The following is a 14049-nucleotide window of genomic DNA, read 5'->3' as shown; positions in this document are numbered from 1 at the left end:
TAACCACATGGAAAGGATTGCTGGGGAGATCAGCATGGCTGAGACATCTGGAGAAGGCTGAGAACAAAGAAACAGGGCAGGGGCTATCAGTATCAGCCAGGTGGCAGTGCCCAGTGGCCTGCTCTGCGGAGGACCCTGGCAGCTTTTGCCACTGAGGAACTCAACGGCCCCCGTGACAGCCATGAATGTCCACTGCTTTAACAGCAGAAGAGCCCAGAGTGCTTGTTGTTGTGGACCTCAGCAGTTTGCTCCACAGAGGATACTGGCAGCTTTTGCCACTGAGGTAACCAAAGGCCATCACTGCCACAGACTTCCCAGAGAGTGAGATGCTGCTGAGACCTTCCTACAAGAAGAAGCCACTGTTGTGCCACGCCCCCCCAACCCTGCACTTATGCTAAACCCCAGAACCATGGCTGTTCCATGTGTACCTGCCACCAGACCCCAGCTTCACAGCCACTCCACACATGCCCATGCTCCAGACGCTGGCTCCATGGCCACTCCACATGCAGCAGCATCTCAGACTCCAGAGCCATTGATGCTGTGGACGATCTCATGCCTCAGACCATGGAGACAGTATCACTCCATGCACACCTATGCTCTGCACCCTGGATCTATGGTCATTCTGCAACTGCCTACACCACGGAAAATGGAACACTGTTGCAGTGGGTGCACCTGCCCTCTAGAACCCAGGTCCATAGCTGCTCCACAAGTGCCCAAGCCTAGGACAGCCAAGCCACTGCTATAGCAGGCTCATCCATGCACCACAAACACCTATTCTCTGGACCCAAGCTCTGTAACTTCTCTGCAAGTGCATGCACCTAGGGCATAGAGTCATTGCTGCAGCAAGAGTACCTGTGCCTCAGACCCCAGACCCTCTGTAGCTCTGTGCAATCCTGTGCTCTGGACCCTAGCTCCATGGCTGCTCCACAAGCACCTATACCTCACACACCATTACCAACGCTGCAGTGGGGGTGTCTGTACTTAAGCATCATCACTGCCCCAGACATGAAAGCCACTCCAATGGCTTCATGCATGCCTCCACTCCAAACTCTGGCTTCATGGCCACACCACTGGTACCTGTGCATCAAACACCATTGACACAGCCACTGTAAGTGTGCCCACCAGCTGGACCCAGAGCCTTGAGGAATCCTCTCAGCCATGACTTCTACCAAGGGAGAAAAAGAGATCAGGAGGACTCCAGCAGCATTCACCACTGAAGACTCACCAGCCCTCATGGCTGCTGCAGAAACCCACAGCTTTAGCCACTGAGGACCTCTTTAGTCTTTTCTGATGCTGGTGACAGCTGACAGCTGCACAGAAACTACATCACTGCACATCCCCTGGAGCTGGAACTGCCTCATCTCACCAGCTTGTACCCTTGCACCCACCCATAGGTGAAGGTCTTTCCCCACTGAAACCAGTCCATAAAGTCTGGAAGAGTGGCTGCTCAATCAAATGTGCACACATCAATGAAACACTACAAGAAATTCAAAACCTCAGGGAAAAATGGCACCACAAAAGGAACACAATATTCCAGTAACCAACTGCAAGAAATGGAGATCTATGAAAAAAACTTAAAATAATTGTTTTAAGGAAGCTCAGCAAACTACAAGAGAACACAGACAACTTAACAAAATCCGGAAAACAATACATAGACAAAATAAGAAGTTAAACAAAGAGAAATCATAAAAAAAGATCCAAACAAATTCTGGAGCTGAGGAATACAATGAATTAAGTTAAAAATTATATAGAGAGTGTCAACAGCAGACTGGATCAAGCAGAAGAAAGAATCTGCAAACTCAAAGACAAGTCATTTGAAATTATCCAGTTAGAGAAACAAAAAGAAAAAAGAATGAAAAAGTGAAGACACCTCATGGGACCTGTAGGACACCATCAGGCATGAGAATATATGCATTATGGGAACAAAAGAAGGAGAAGAGAGAAAGGGGCAGAAAGCTTATTTAAAGAAATAATAGCTGAAAACTTCTCAAATTTGGAAAGAGATATGGGCATCCTGGTACATGAAGCTCAAAAGTCCCCAAACAGTTTCAACCAAAAGAAGGCTTCACCAAGCACTTTATAATCAAACTTTCAAAAATCAAAGACAAAGAGAGAATTTTGAAGGCAGAAAGAGAAAAGAGACTGGTCACTTAACAAGGGAACCCCCATTAGGCTATCAGTGGATTACTCAGAAGAAACCTTGCAGACCAGGATAGAACGGGATGATATATTAAAATTGCTGGTAGAAAAAACTACCAGCCAAGATTGCTTTACTCAGCAAAGTCATCATTCAGAAATGAAGGACTGATAAAGACTTTCCCATCAAACAAAACCTGAGGGAGTTCATCACCAGGAGAACTGCCTTACAAGAAATGTTGACGGGAGTACTTAAAGCTGAAATGAAAAGATGCTAATTAGTAACATGAAAACATATGAAAGTAAAAAAACTCACTGGTAATGGTTAGTATATAGACCAATTCATAATACTCTACTGCTGTAATGGTGGTGTATAAATCACTTTTAACTCTGGTATAAGGTTAAAAGATAAAATATTTAAAAGGACTGTAGCTGAAATAATTTGTTAATGGATACACTATAAAAAGATGTATTTTTGAAATCAAAAACATAAAATGATGGGAAGTAATAGGGTAGTGTTTTTGTGTGCAATTGAAATTAACTTTTTACCAGCTTCAGATAGAATGTTATAAATATAAGATGTTTTATGAAAGCTCCATGACACCTATAAAAAAAACCTCTATCAGATACAAAAAAGATAAAGAGAAAGAAATAAAAACACACCACTACAGAAAATTATCAAACTACAAAGGAGAAACAGCAAGGAGGAAGAGAAGAACAAAGAAATTACAAATAGCTAGAAAGCACTTAACAAAATGGTATATTACATCCTTGCCTATCAATCATTATTTTGAATCTGTATGGATTAAATTCTCTAATCAAAAGAGAGAGAGTGGCTGAATGGATTAAAAAAAACAAAACACAACTATATATGCTGTCTATAAGAGAATCACTTCAGATTTAAGAATGCGCATGGGCTGAAAGTGGAGGGATAGAAAAAGGTATTCCATGCAAATGGAAACCAAAAGAGAGCAAGGGTAGCTATACTTATATCAGGCAAAATAGACATTAAGTCAAAAACTGTAACAGAAGACAAAGAAGGTCATTATATAATGATAAAAGGGTAAACTCATCAAGAGGAATAATAATTGTGAATATACGTGCACCTAACACTGGAACATCTAACTATATAAAGCAAATATTAACCGAACTGAGGGGAGAAATAGACAGCAATACAATAATAGTAGGGGACTTCAATAGCCCGCTTTTATCAATTGATGGATCATCCAGACAGAAAGTGAATAAGGGAAAAGCAAATTTGAATAACCCTATAGACCAAATGGACCCAGCAGACATATACAGAACATTTTATGCAACAGCAGCAGCAGAATATACAATTTTCTCAAGCAAACACAGAACATTCTCCAGGATAGATCATATGTTAGACTCCACCAATAATCTTTTAGAAATAATCAACGAATTCAGTAAAGTTGCAGGATAAAAAAAAAACTAGTTGCATTTCTATACCTTAAAAACAAACTATCCAATAAATAAGAAAACAATTTTATTTACAATAGCATCAAAAAGAATAAAATACTTAGGAATAAATGTAACCAAAGAGATGAAAGATCTGTACAAGGAAAACTATAAAACAATGATGAAAGAAATTGAAGAAAACACAAATAAAAGGAAAAATATCCTGCATTCATGGATTGGAAGAATTAATACTGTTAAAATATCCCTACTACCCAAAGCCATCTAGACAGTCAATGATATCTCTATCAAGAGTCCAATGGCATTTTTTACAGAAATAGAAAAAACAATCCTAAAATTTATTTGGAACCACAAAATATCCCAAATAGTTAAAGCAATCTTGAGCAAGAAAAACAAAGCTGGAGGCATCACACTTTCCGAAAACCACAATGAGATAGCACCTCACAACTGTCAGGATGGCTATTATCAAAAAGTCAAAGCATAACAAGTGTTGGTGAGGATATGGAGTAAAGGAAACCCTTGTGCACTGTTGGTGTGAATGTAAATTGGTACAGCCATTATGGAAAACACATGGAGGTTCCTCAAAAAATTAAAAATAGAACTCCTATGTGATCCAGCAATCCCACTTCTGGCTATATATCCAGAAAAAAGGAAATCTGTATCTCAAAAGAGATATCTACACTCTTATGTTCACTGCATCATTATTCACAGTCATAAAGATATGGAAACACCTTATATGTCCATCAATGGATGAATGAATAAAGAAAATACGGTATATACATATAATGGATATTATTCAGTCTTTAAAAATAAAGAAATCCTGCCATCTGCAGCAACATGGATGTGCCTTGAGGACGTTATGCTAAATGAAATAAGCCAGACACAGAAAGACAAATACTGCATGATCTCACTTTTATGTGGAATCTTAAAAGAAAGTCAAACTCATAGTAACAGAGTAGAATGGTGGTTACCAGCAGCTGAGGGATGGGAGTTAGGGGAAATGTTGGTCAAAGGGTACAAACTTTCAGTTATAAGATGAATAAGTTATGGAAATCTAATGTACAGCATGGTGACTATTATTAATAATCATGTATTGTGTAATTGAAATACCATGAAACTTCTAGAAGAAAACATAGGCAGTACGCTCTTTGACATCAGTCTGAGCAGCATATTTTCAAGGACCATGTCTGACCGGGCAAGGGAAACAAAGGAAAAAATGAACAAATGGGACTACATCAAACTAAAAAGCTTCTGCATAGCAAAGGAAACCAGCAAAAAAACAAAAAGACAACCTAACAATTGTGAGAAGATATTTGCAAACCATATATCAGATAAGGGGTTAATATCCAAAATATACAAAGAACTCATGCAGCTCAACAACAAAAAAACCAACAACCCAATTAAAAAGTGGGCAAAAGACCTGAACAGAGATTTCTCCAAAGAAGATATGCAGATGGCCAACAGGCATATGAAAAGATGCTCAACATCATTAGCTATCAGGGAAATGCAAATCAAAACTACAATGAGATATCACTTCACTTCAGTCAGAATGGCTATCATTAACAAGACAGGAAACAACAAATGTTGGAGAGGATGTGGAGAGAAGGGAACCCTTGTTCACTGCTGTTGGGAGTGCAAACTGGTGCAGCCACTATGGAAAGCAGTATGGAGTATCCTCAGAAAATTAGGAATAGATCTATCATATGATCCAGCTATCCCAGTGCTTGGTATCTATCCAAAGAACTTGAAAACGCAAAGGCATAAAGATACTTGCACCCCTATGTTCATTGCGGCATTATACACAATAGCCAAGACTTGGGAGCAACCTAGGTGCCCATCAGGGAACGAATGGATAAAGAAGATGTGGTATTTATACACAATGGAATACTACTCAGCCATAAGAAATGATGAAATCCGGCCACTTGTGACAACATGGATGGGCCTTGAGGGTATTATGCTGAGTGAAATAAGTCAGAGGGAGAAAGTCAAATACCGTATGATCTCACTCATAAGTAGAAGATAAAAACAACAACAAATAAACACATAGCATTGGAGATTGGATTGGTGGTTACCATAGGGGAAGGGGGGAAGGGGGAGGGCAAAAGGGGTGATTAGGCTCACATGTGAGGGGATGCACTATAATTAGTTTTTGGGTGGTGAACATAATGTAATCTACACAGAATTCAAAATATATTATGATGTACATCCAAATAAATAAATAAGCTTAAAAAAACGAAATTTAAAAAAAAGAAAAGAAAGAAATACCAAGAAAATCATCTCAAATGTTTAAAGCACAACAACAATGAAACTATGTGAGGTGAGATAGGTTAATTAGTTTGATTGTGGTAATCATTTCACAGTGTATATGTTTATCAAAACATCACTTTGTACATCTTAAATATATATAATTTTTATCTTCCAATCACACCTCAATAAAGCTGGAAAAAAATAAAATACAGTACTTAATCCTAAAAGAAAGAGACAAAGGTGGACACTGTATATTGATAAAAGAGTCAATCTAGCAAGAACATGTAACAGTTACAAACATGTATACACCTAACAAGAGAGCTCCAAAATATAGGAAGTAAAAACTGACAGAACTGAAGGAGAAAATACACAGTTCTACAATAATAGTTGAACATTTTAATACTTCATTTTCAATAATGGATAGAACACCAAGACAGAAGAGCAATAAGGAAAAGGAGCATTTAGCAACACTGTAAGCCAACTAGATGTAACACACATGTATGGAACACTCCACCCCCAAACAGCAAAATACGCATTCTTGTCATGTGCACACGAAACATTCTCCAGTATAGACCATATGTTAGACCGCAAAACAAGTCTCAATAAATTTAAAAGATTTGAAATCATACAAAGAATCTTCTCTGAATTCAGTGGAATAAAACTAGAAATCAGTAGCTGAAGGAAAACTATAAATTCACAAATATGTAGAATTGAACAACACACTCTTAAACAACCAATGAATTAAGAAATCACAAGAGAAATTAAAAAATACTTTGAGATGAATGAAAATGAAAAACAACATACCAAAATTTATGGAATGTATAAAGCAGTGCTCAGAGGAAAATTTATAGCTATAAACACTTACATTATAAAAGGAGTAACATATCAGTTCAATATTCTTTATACCTTAAAGAATCAGAGAATGACGAGCAATCTAACCCCAAAGTTAGCAAAAGTAAATAATGAAGATTAGAGCAGAGGTAAACTAAATAGGGAATTGAAAACAATAGGGATAATCAATACAACCAAAAGTGGGACTTTGAAAAGATCAACAAAATTGAAAAACCTTTAGCTAGACTGACCAAAAAAAAGGGAGAGAGAGAAGACACAAATTAGTATATCAGAAATGAAAGTGGGACATTACTACAGACCTTAAAGAAACAGAAAGAATTACAAGAAAATAGTATGGAAAATTATGTGCCAACAAATTAGATAACCTAGATGAAATGACCAAATTCCTAGAAACACAAACTACCAAAACTAAATCAAGAAGAAATAAAAAGCCTGAATATATCTATAATAAGTAAAGAGATTATATTAGTCAAAAATCTATCAAGAAAGAAAAGCCCAGGACCAGCTGGTTCCACAGGTAAATTCTATCAAACATTTAAAGAATACTTAAAAGCAATCCTTCTCAAATTCTTCCCAAAAAATAGAAGAGAGAAGAACACCTCCTCTAACCAGTGCAAGTAGGCAAGAAAAAAAAAAAGGCATCCAAATTGGACAGGAAGAAGTAAAATTATCTCTGTTCACAGTAACACGATCTTATATGGAGAGAATCCTAAAGATTCCACAAAGAAACCTGTTAGAACTAATAAACAAACCCAGCAAAATTGCAGGATGCAAAATCAACACATCAATGCATAACAATCAGTTGCATTGAATCATAACAATGCATAACAATCAGTTGCATTGAATCATAACAATTCTATACACTAACAATAATCAGAAAAATTTAGAAAACAATGACGTTTAAAATAGCATGGAAAAACATAAAATACTTAGAAATAAACTTAACCAAGGAAGTGAAAATCTTGTACACTGAAAACAAAAAAATGTTGGTGAAAGCAATTAGATACAAATAAATGGAAAAACATCCCATGTTCACATATTGTAAGAGTTAATACTGTTAAGAATGTAATCGTTACCCAAATTAGTCTGAAGATTCATTGCAATTTCTATCAAAATCCCAATGATATTTTTTGCTTAAATAGAAAATTCCATCCTGAAATTCATATGGAATCTCAAAGGACCCCAAATAGCCAAAACCTTCTTGAAAAAGAACAAAATTGGAGTTCTCATACTTCTTTATTTCTAAACTCACTACAAAGCTATGGTAATCAAAACAGTGTGGTACAGACACGAAGACGAATGGAATATAGAGTCCAGAAATAAACCCTCACATGTATGATCACATGATTTTTGAAAAGGATGCCAAGACAATTCAGTAGAGAAAGATGGTCTTTTCAACAAATGGTGTTGGGAAAACTGGATATGCACATGCAAAATAATGAAGTTGGGTCCTTAATACCATATACAAAAATTACTCAAATGGATTAAAGACCTAAATCTAAAAAGCTAAAACTGTAAAATCCTTAGAAGAAAACGTAGGGGATAGGTTTCATGACATTGGATTTGGCAACGATTTCTTGGATATGACACCAAAAGCAGAGGAAACAAAAGTAAAAATAGATAAATTGGACTACAGATGGTCCCCAACTTATGATGGTTTGACTTACAATTTTCTGATTTTACAATGGTGTGAAAGTGATACAAATTGAGTAATTATACTTCAAATTTTGAATTTTGATCTTTTCCTGGGCCGGAAATATGCAGTATGATATTCTCTCATGGTGCTGGGCAGTGGCAGTGAGCCACAGCTCCCAGTCAGCCATGCAGTCCTGAAGGTAAACAACTGATACACTTACCAGTCTTTACCCATACAACCATCTTGTTTTTCACTTTCAGTATGGTATTCAATAAATTACATGAGATATTCAACATTTTACTATAAAATAGGCTTTGTGTTAGATAATTTTGCATAACTGTAGACTAATGTAAGTGTGCTGAGCACATTTAAGGTAGGCGAGGCTAAGCTATGCTTTTTGGTAGGTCAGGTGTATTAAATGCATTTTCAACTTATAATATTTTCAACTTAAGATGGAATTTTTGGGATGTAAACCTATCATAAGTTAAGGAAAAGCCATACATCAAAATTCAAACTAAACTCAGAACTGTACAGGATATAAAATCAACATATGAAAATCAGTTGCATTTCTATACACTAACAACGAAGTAGCAGAAAGAGAAATTAAGAATACAATCCCATTTACAATTGCAACAAAAATACCTAGGAATAAACTTAACCAAAGAGGTGAAAGACCCGTACCCTGAAAACTATAAAACATTGTTGAAAGAACTTGAAGACACAAAGAAATGGAAAGATATTCTGTGCTCTTGGATAGGAAGAATTAACATAGGTAAAATGTCCATACTTCCTTAAGCAATCTACAGATTCAGTGCAATCCCTATCAAAGTTCCAACAGCATATTTCACAGAAATAGAGCAAAGAATCCTGAAGTTAATATGGAACAACAAAAGACCCCGAATAGCCAAAAGAATTCTGAGAAAAAAGAACAAAGCTTGAGGTATCACACTCCCTGATTTCAAAGTATATGACAAAACTCTAGTGATCAAAACAGCATAGTACGGGCAGAAAAGCAGACATACAGATCAATGGAACAAAATTGAGAGCCCAGAAATAAACTTCTACATTTACGGACAGCTAATTTTCAACCAAGGACCCAAGAACATACAATGGAGAAAGGAAAGTTTCTTCAGTAAATGGTGCTGGGAAAACTGGACAGCCACACATAAAAGAATGAAAGTAGACCACTGTCTTACACCTTACACAAAAATTAACTCAAAATGGATTTAGGCCTTGAATGTAAGACCCCAAACCATAAAACTCCCAGAAGAAAACATAGGCAGAATGCTCTTTGACATCAGTCTTAGCAGTATCTTCTTGCTTATGTTTCCTTAGGCAAGGGAAACAAAAGCAAAAGTAAACAAATAGGACTACCTCAAACTAAAAAGCTTCTTCATAGCAAAGGAAACCATGAACAAAATGAAAAGACAAGCTATCAATTGGGAGAAGATATTTGCAAATCATGCATCTAATAAGGGCTTAATGTCTAAATATATAAAGAACACATACAACTCAACAACAGAAAAAAAAAACAATTAAAACATGAACAGACGTTTTTCCAAAGAAGACATGCAGTGGCCAACAGGCACCTGAAAATATGTTCAATATCCCTAATTATTAGGGAAATGCAAATCAAAACCATAAGGAGATATCACCTCATAACCATCAGAATGGCTATTATTAAAAAGACAATAAATAACAATTGTTTGAGAGGACATGGAGAAAAGGGAACCCTCATACACTGCTTTTGGCAATGTAAATTGGTGTAGCCATTATGGAAAACAATATGGAGATTCCTCAAAAAATTAAGAACAGAACTACCATATGATCCAGCTATGCCACTTCTGGGCATTTATCGAAAGAATATGAAAACACTAATTTGAAAATATACATGCACCCCTATATTCGTTGCAGCTTTATTTACAGTAACCAAGACATGGAAACAACCTTAGTGCCCAGTGAGAGATGAACGGATAAAGATGTGGTATACATAACAATAGAATACTACTCAGCCATAGAAAAGATGAAATCTTGGCATTTGTGACAACATGAATGGACCTTGAGGGTATTATGCTAAGTGAACTAAGTCAGACAGAGACAGACAGTTAGTGTATGATTTCACTCACATGTGGAAGATAAAAAAAAAAACCACCACCAAACAAACACATGGATACAGAGAACAGATGGGTGGTTACTAGAGGGGAAGCGGGGAGGGGAAGGGCAAAAAGGGTAAAGAGGGTCGTTTGTATGGTGATGGATGGAAACTAGACTTTTGGTGGTGAACACGATGTAGTGTATACAGAAGTCGAATTATAATGATGTACACCTAAAATCTATATGTTATAAACCAACGTTACCTCAATTAAAAAAGAGAAAAGGAAAATAATTGTCCCCTTCATGCTATTTATGAAACTTGTAGGCCAGAAGAAAGACTGAGTGGTTGGGAATTTTGTAGGCCTAAACTGGGTGAGATGATGACAGGATTTAGATACATACTGCAAATGTCTAGCATTTAAGACCACATCATCATCATTTTTAATTGGTAAAAAGAAAAGGTGAGTCATTGGGCCTATTTGATAGCCACCATATTAACTTGTCTAATACCAAATACATCCCAGTCTATCACCAATTGTCCCACTCAAAATACATTTACTGGCTCGTTGCATTGTAATTCTTAGAAAGGCTTGGTTAGTGCCAGAAATAAGGCATCTGGGCATGACATCTTTATTCCAAACCAAGGCCTACTTGAATAATCCGCAAGGTTTTCATCACATACAAGCAGTAACAACTCTGTCTCTGCCTTTTAAGCACATATAGTATACCACAAGAAAGTTGTATTCCCAAGGACATCCCAAAAGTTAAAGGGCCGCCCCAAAGTGCTAATTTTAATTATCAAAATTAAAAAGAATTGTTTAAAAATTTATACTGTTAGTCAGTATAACTGTTCTTCTAAGAAAACAAAATAACAAGTTGTTTTTATATTAAATTTACATTATTTAATTACTATTTTATAACATTGATCTATAGCCTTTTGGTTGGGAAAATTCTTAGTTCTCTGCATCTGTCCAGTTCATTGCAGAACCCTTAGCACACCAGGCCCCCACTCATTAAATGCCCATAGTGCACCACACTTATTATAAAAGGCAAAAGCGCCCCTACGTATTTCTACATACCCCCAGCTAGGTACTCAATTCTCACTCTACTTGAGAAAGACCTACCATAAAAACGCACCACTAGGTATGGTTCGTAAAATACAGTGTTTGGGGCCGGCCCGGTGGTGCAGTGGTTAGGATCGCACGTTCTGCTTCTCAGCAGCCCGGGGTTCGCCAGTTCAGATCCCGGGTGCAGACATGGCACTGCTTGGCAAATGCCATGCTGTGGTAGACATCCCACATATAAAGTAGAGGAAGATGGGCATGGATGTCAGCTCAGGGCCAGTCTTCCTCAGAAAAAAAGAGGAGGATTGACAGTAGTTAGCTCAGGCTAATCTTCCTAAAAAAAAAAATACAGTGTTTGAATTTATACATTTCTAATTTTTAGAGTTAGATACATTTAAAATATCTTAAATATTTTATTAATTTATTTGTTTTACTATTTTACTGATGTATAACATACATGCTCTACTCCCAGAATTAAGTTGTCAAGACTACAGTTTAGTGAATTTTTACCTATATGTACACCCATATAATCGCTATACAGGTTAAGATCTCGAATATTTCTAACACCTCAGGAATCTCCTTTATACCCCTTCCCAATCAACCTCCTCTCAGAGGTAACCACAAATCTGACTTATATCACCATAGATTAGTTTTGCCTGTTTTCGAACCTCACAAGAAAAGAACCATAATATGCACTGTTTTATGTAAGCCTTTCACTCAATATAATGTTTTCAAAATCCATTCATGTTGATGCATGTTCCAGTTTTCCATTCCCTTTTACTGCTGTAGTTATTCCTTTTATCACGGTTGGCTTATTCATTCACCAGTTGAAGGACGCTTGGGTTGTTGTTTTTTTCTATTATGAATAAAGCTTCTATGAACAATCTTGTACATGTCTTTTGGCATACACACACACACACACTCATTTCTCTTGGGCATATAACTAGGAATGTAATTGCTGAATCATAGGGTAGGCATATGTTTAACTTAAGTAGATAATTCCAAAAACTTTTCCAAAGTGGTTGCATAAATCTACACTCCCACCAAGATCTTCTGTTCATCAGAATGCTTGATAAAGGAAGTACAAAGGAAAGTCACAGACTGGTAGAAAATATTCAACGAAGGACTAGTATCCAAAATATGTAAAAAGTTCCTACAAATCAATACAAAACATGACAAACAGCCCAATTCTTTTTTAGTGGACAAAAGGCTTAAATAGGCATTTCACAAAAAGATACCCAAATGGCCAATAAACTCATGAAAAGGTGCTCAATGTCATTAGTAATCAGGGGAGTGCAAATTAAAATCACAAGAAGATACCATAACACACTAACTAGAATAGTTAAAATTTAAAAGATTGGCAGGATCAAATACTTCTAAATGATTTAAGAAATTGGACTTGTAAAAGAAACTGTAAATACTTGTTGTTATCCAGCACTTACACCAATCTTGTGAAGTAGGTATTATTTCCTTTATTTTACAGATGAAGAAACAAAGACTGAGAGTGTCTCATTTTCCAAAGTGATTTTTTTAGCTGTTAAGTGGCAGAGATAAGGTTTAAACCCAGAAAATCTGACCATAGATCCTTCTCTTTTTTACCTCTGCATACCCTTTGGCCCAGACAGAAGAAAGCTTTCAGGTCTGTATTACTTTGGAAAATCATTGGCATATCTTTTGCAAGATTAGCAAAGCTTGGTGCAAACATGGCCACGAGCTCTATACCAGACTAAAAATATCTGAAATAGTAAGAATATCTGCATTTCTACTCATTTGCAAGATTAAAATATGCAGACAATGTTGCAAGCAGTCTCCTCCAGCTTCTCCAAGAGTGTTACATATGAAAAATACTCACAACTTAATAGCAACCAAAGTTAATCATCAGTATGGTCCTGGCAGCAAGGTGTCACACATCTGTATGCACCATCATATTGGAGTATAAAGGAGCGGAAAGGGCACAAGTCTCGGAGTCAGGTGAACTGGGTTGGGGGCTTAGTTTTGCTCCTTACTAGTTGAGTGAGTATAATCATGGATGAGGTACCTAATCTCCCTAAGTTTTATTTTATTTGTAAAACAATACCACCTATCAAATAGAATTATGAAGATTGAGATAAAAGCCAGATAAGATAATTATCCAGAGAAAGTTATAAACCAAATTGGTACCTGGGCTCCAAGGGTAGGTAACAAATATTTTCATCTAAATAGTTACTGTTGTTTTTAATCTTTTCTGTGAACCTTGGAAAATAAACTCTTGCCTCTCGCTTCTGCTTCCAGTTCCACTTGTCCTGTACAGACAAGGAGCGCTATGAAAACGAAGAGAGACCTGAGGTCCAGAAGCAGATGCTTGTTGATATGGCCAAAAAGCTACCAGTTTACACGAGAACTGGAAGTGGAGGTCAGTTCATCCAAAGTCAGCTAGAGAGGCAGATCAGCAAGGATCTCAGAAAGGCGGAGTCATGTACATCCTCAGGCTAGCTAGCCCCCTTTTTCCTCTCTCTTCTGAAAAACACTATAGAGTTTTTCTCAGTATTTTATTATAAAAAATTTCAAACATACATCCAAGATGGAAGAATTATTTTATAAACATCT

The 14049-nt window shown here is 36.7% G+C and overlaps 1 protein-coding gene across 1 annotated transcript in view; it reads left to right on the top strand.

Annotated features, from left to right (window-relative positions):
* The window catches only part of ZDHHC15 (zinc finger DHHC-type palmitoyltransferase 15), an 82273-nt gene that overhangs the window by 22198 nt on the left and 46026 nt on the right, over positions 1-14049 (top strand). Inside the window, exon 4 of the mRNA XM_070503276.1 lies at positions 13735-13855. Within this exon, the coding sequence (XP_070359377.1) occupies positions 13735-13855 (121 nt within the window). The remainder of the gene's footprint in view (positions 1-13734; positions 13856-14049) is intronic.

This window comes from Equus asinus, chromosome X (assembly GCF_041296235.1).
Source record: "Equus asinus isolate D_3611 breed Donkey chromosome X, EquAss-T2T_v2, whole genome shotgun sequence".
Taxonomy (NCBI): Eukaryota; Metazoa; Chordata; class Mammalia; order Perissodactyla; family Equidae; genus Equus; species Equus asinus.
Note: the sequence above shows the minus strand (reverse complement) of the source record. Positions and strands in the feature narration are given on the sequence as shown.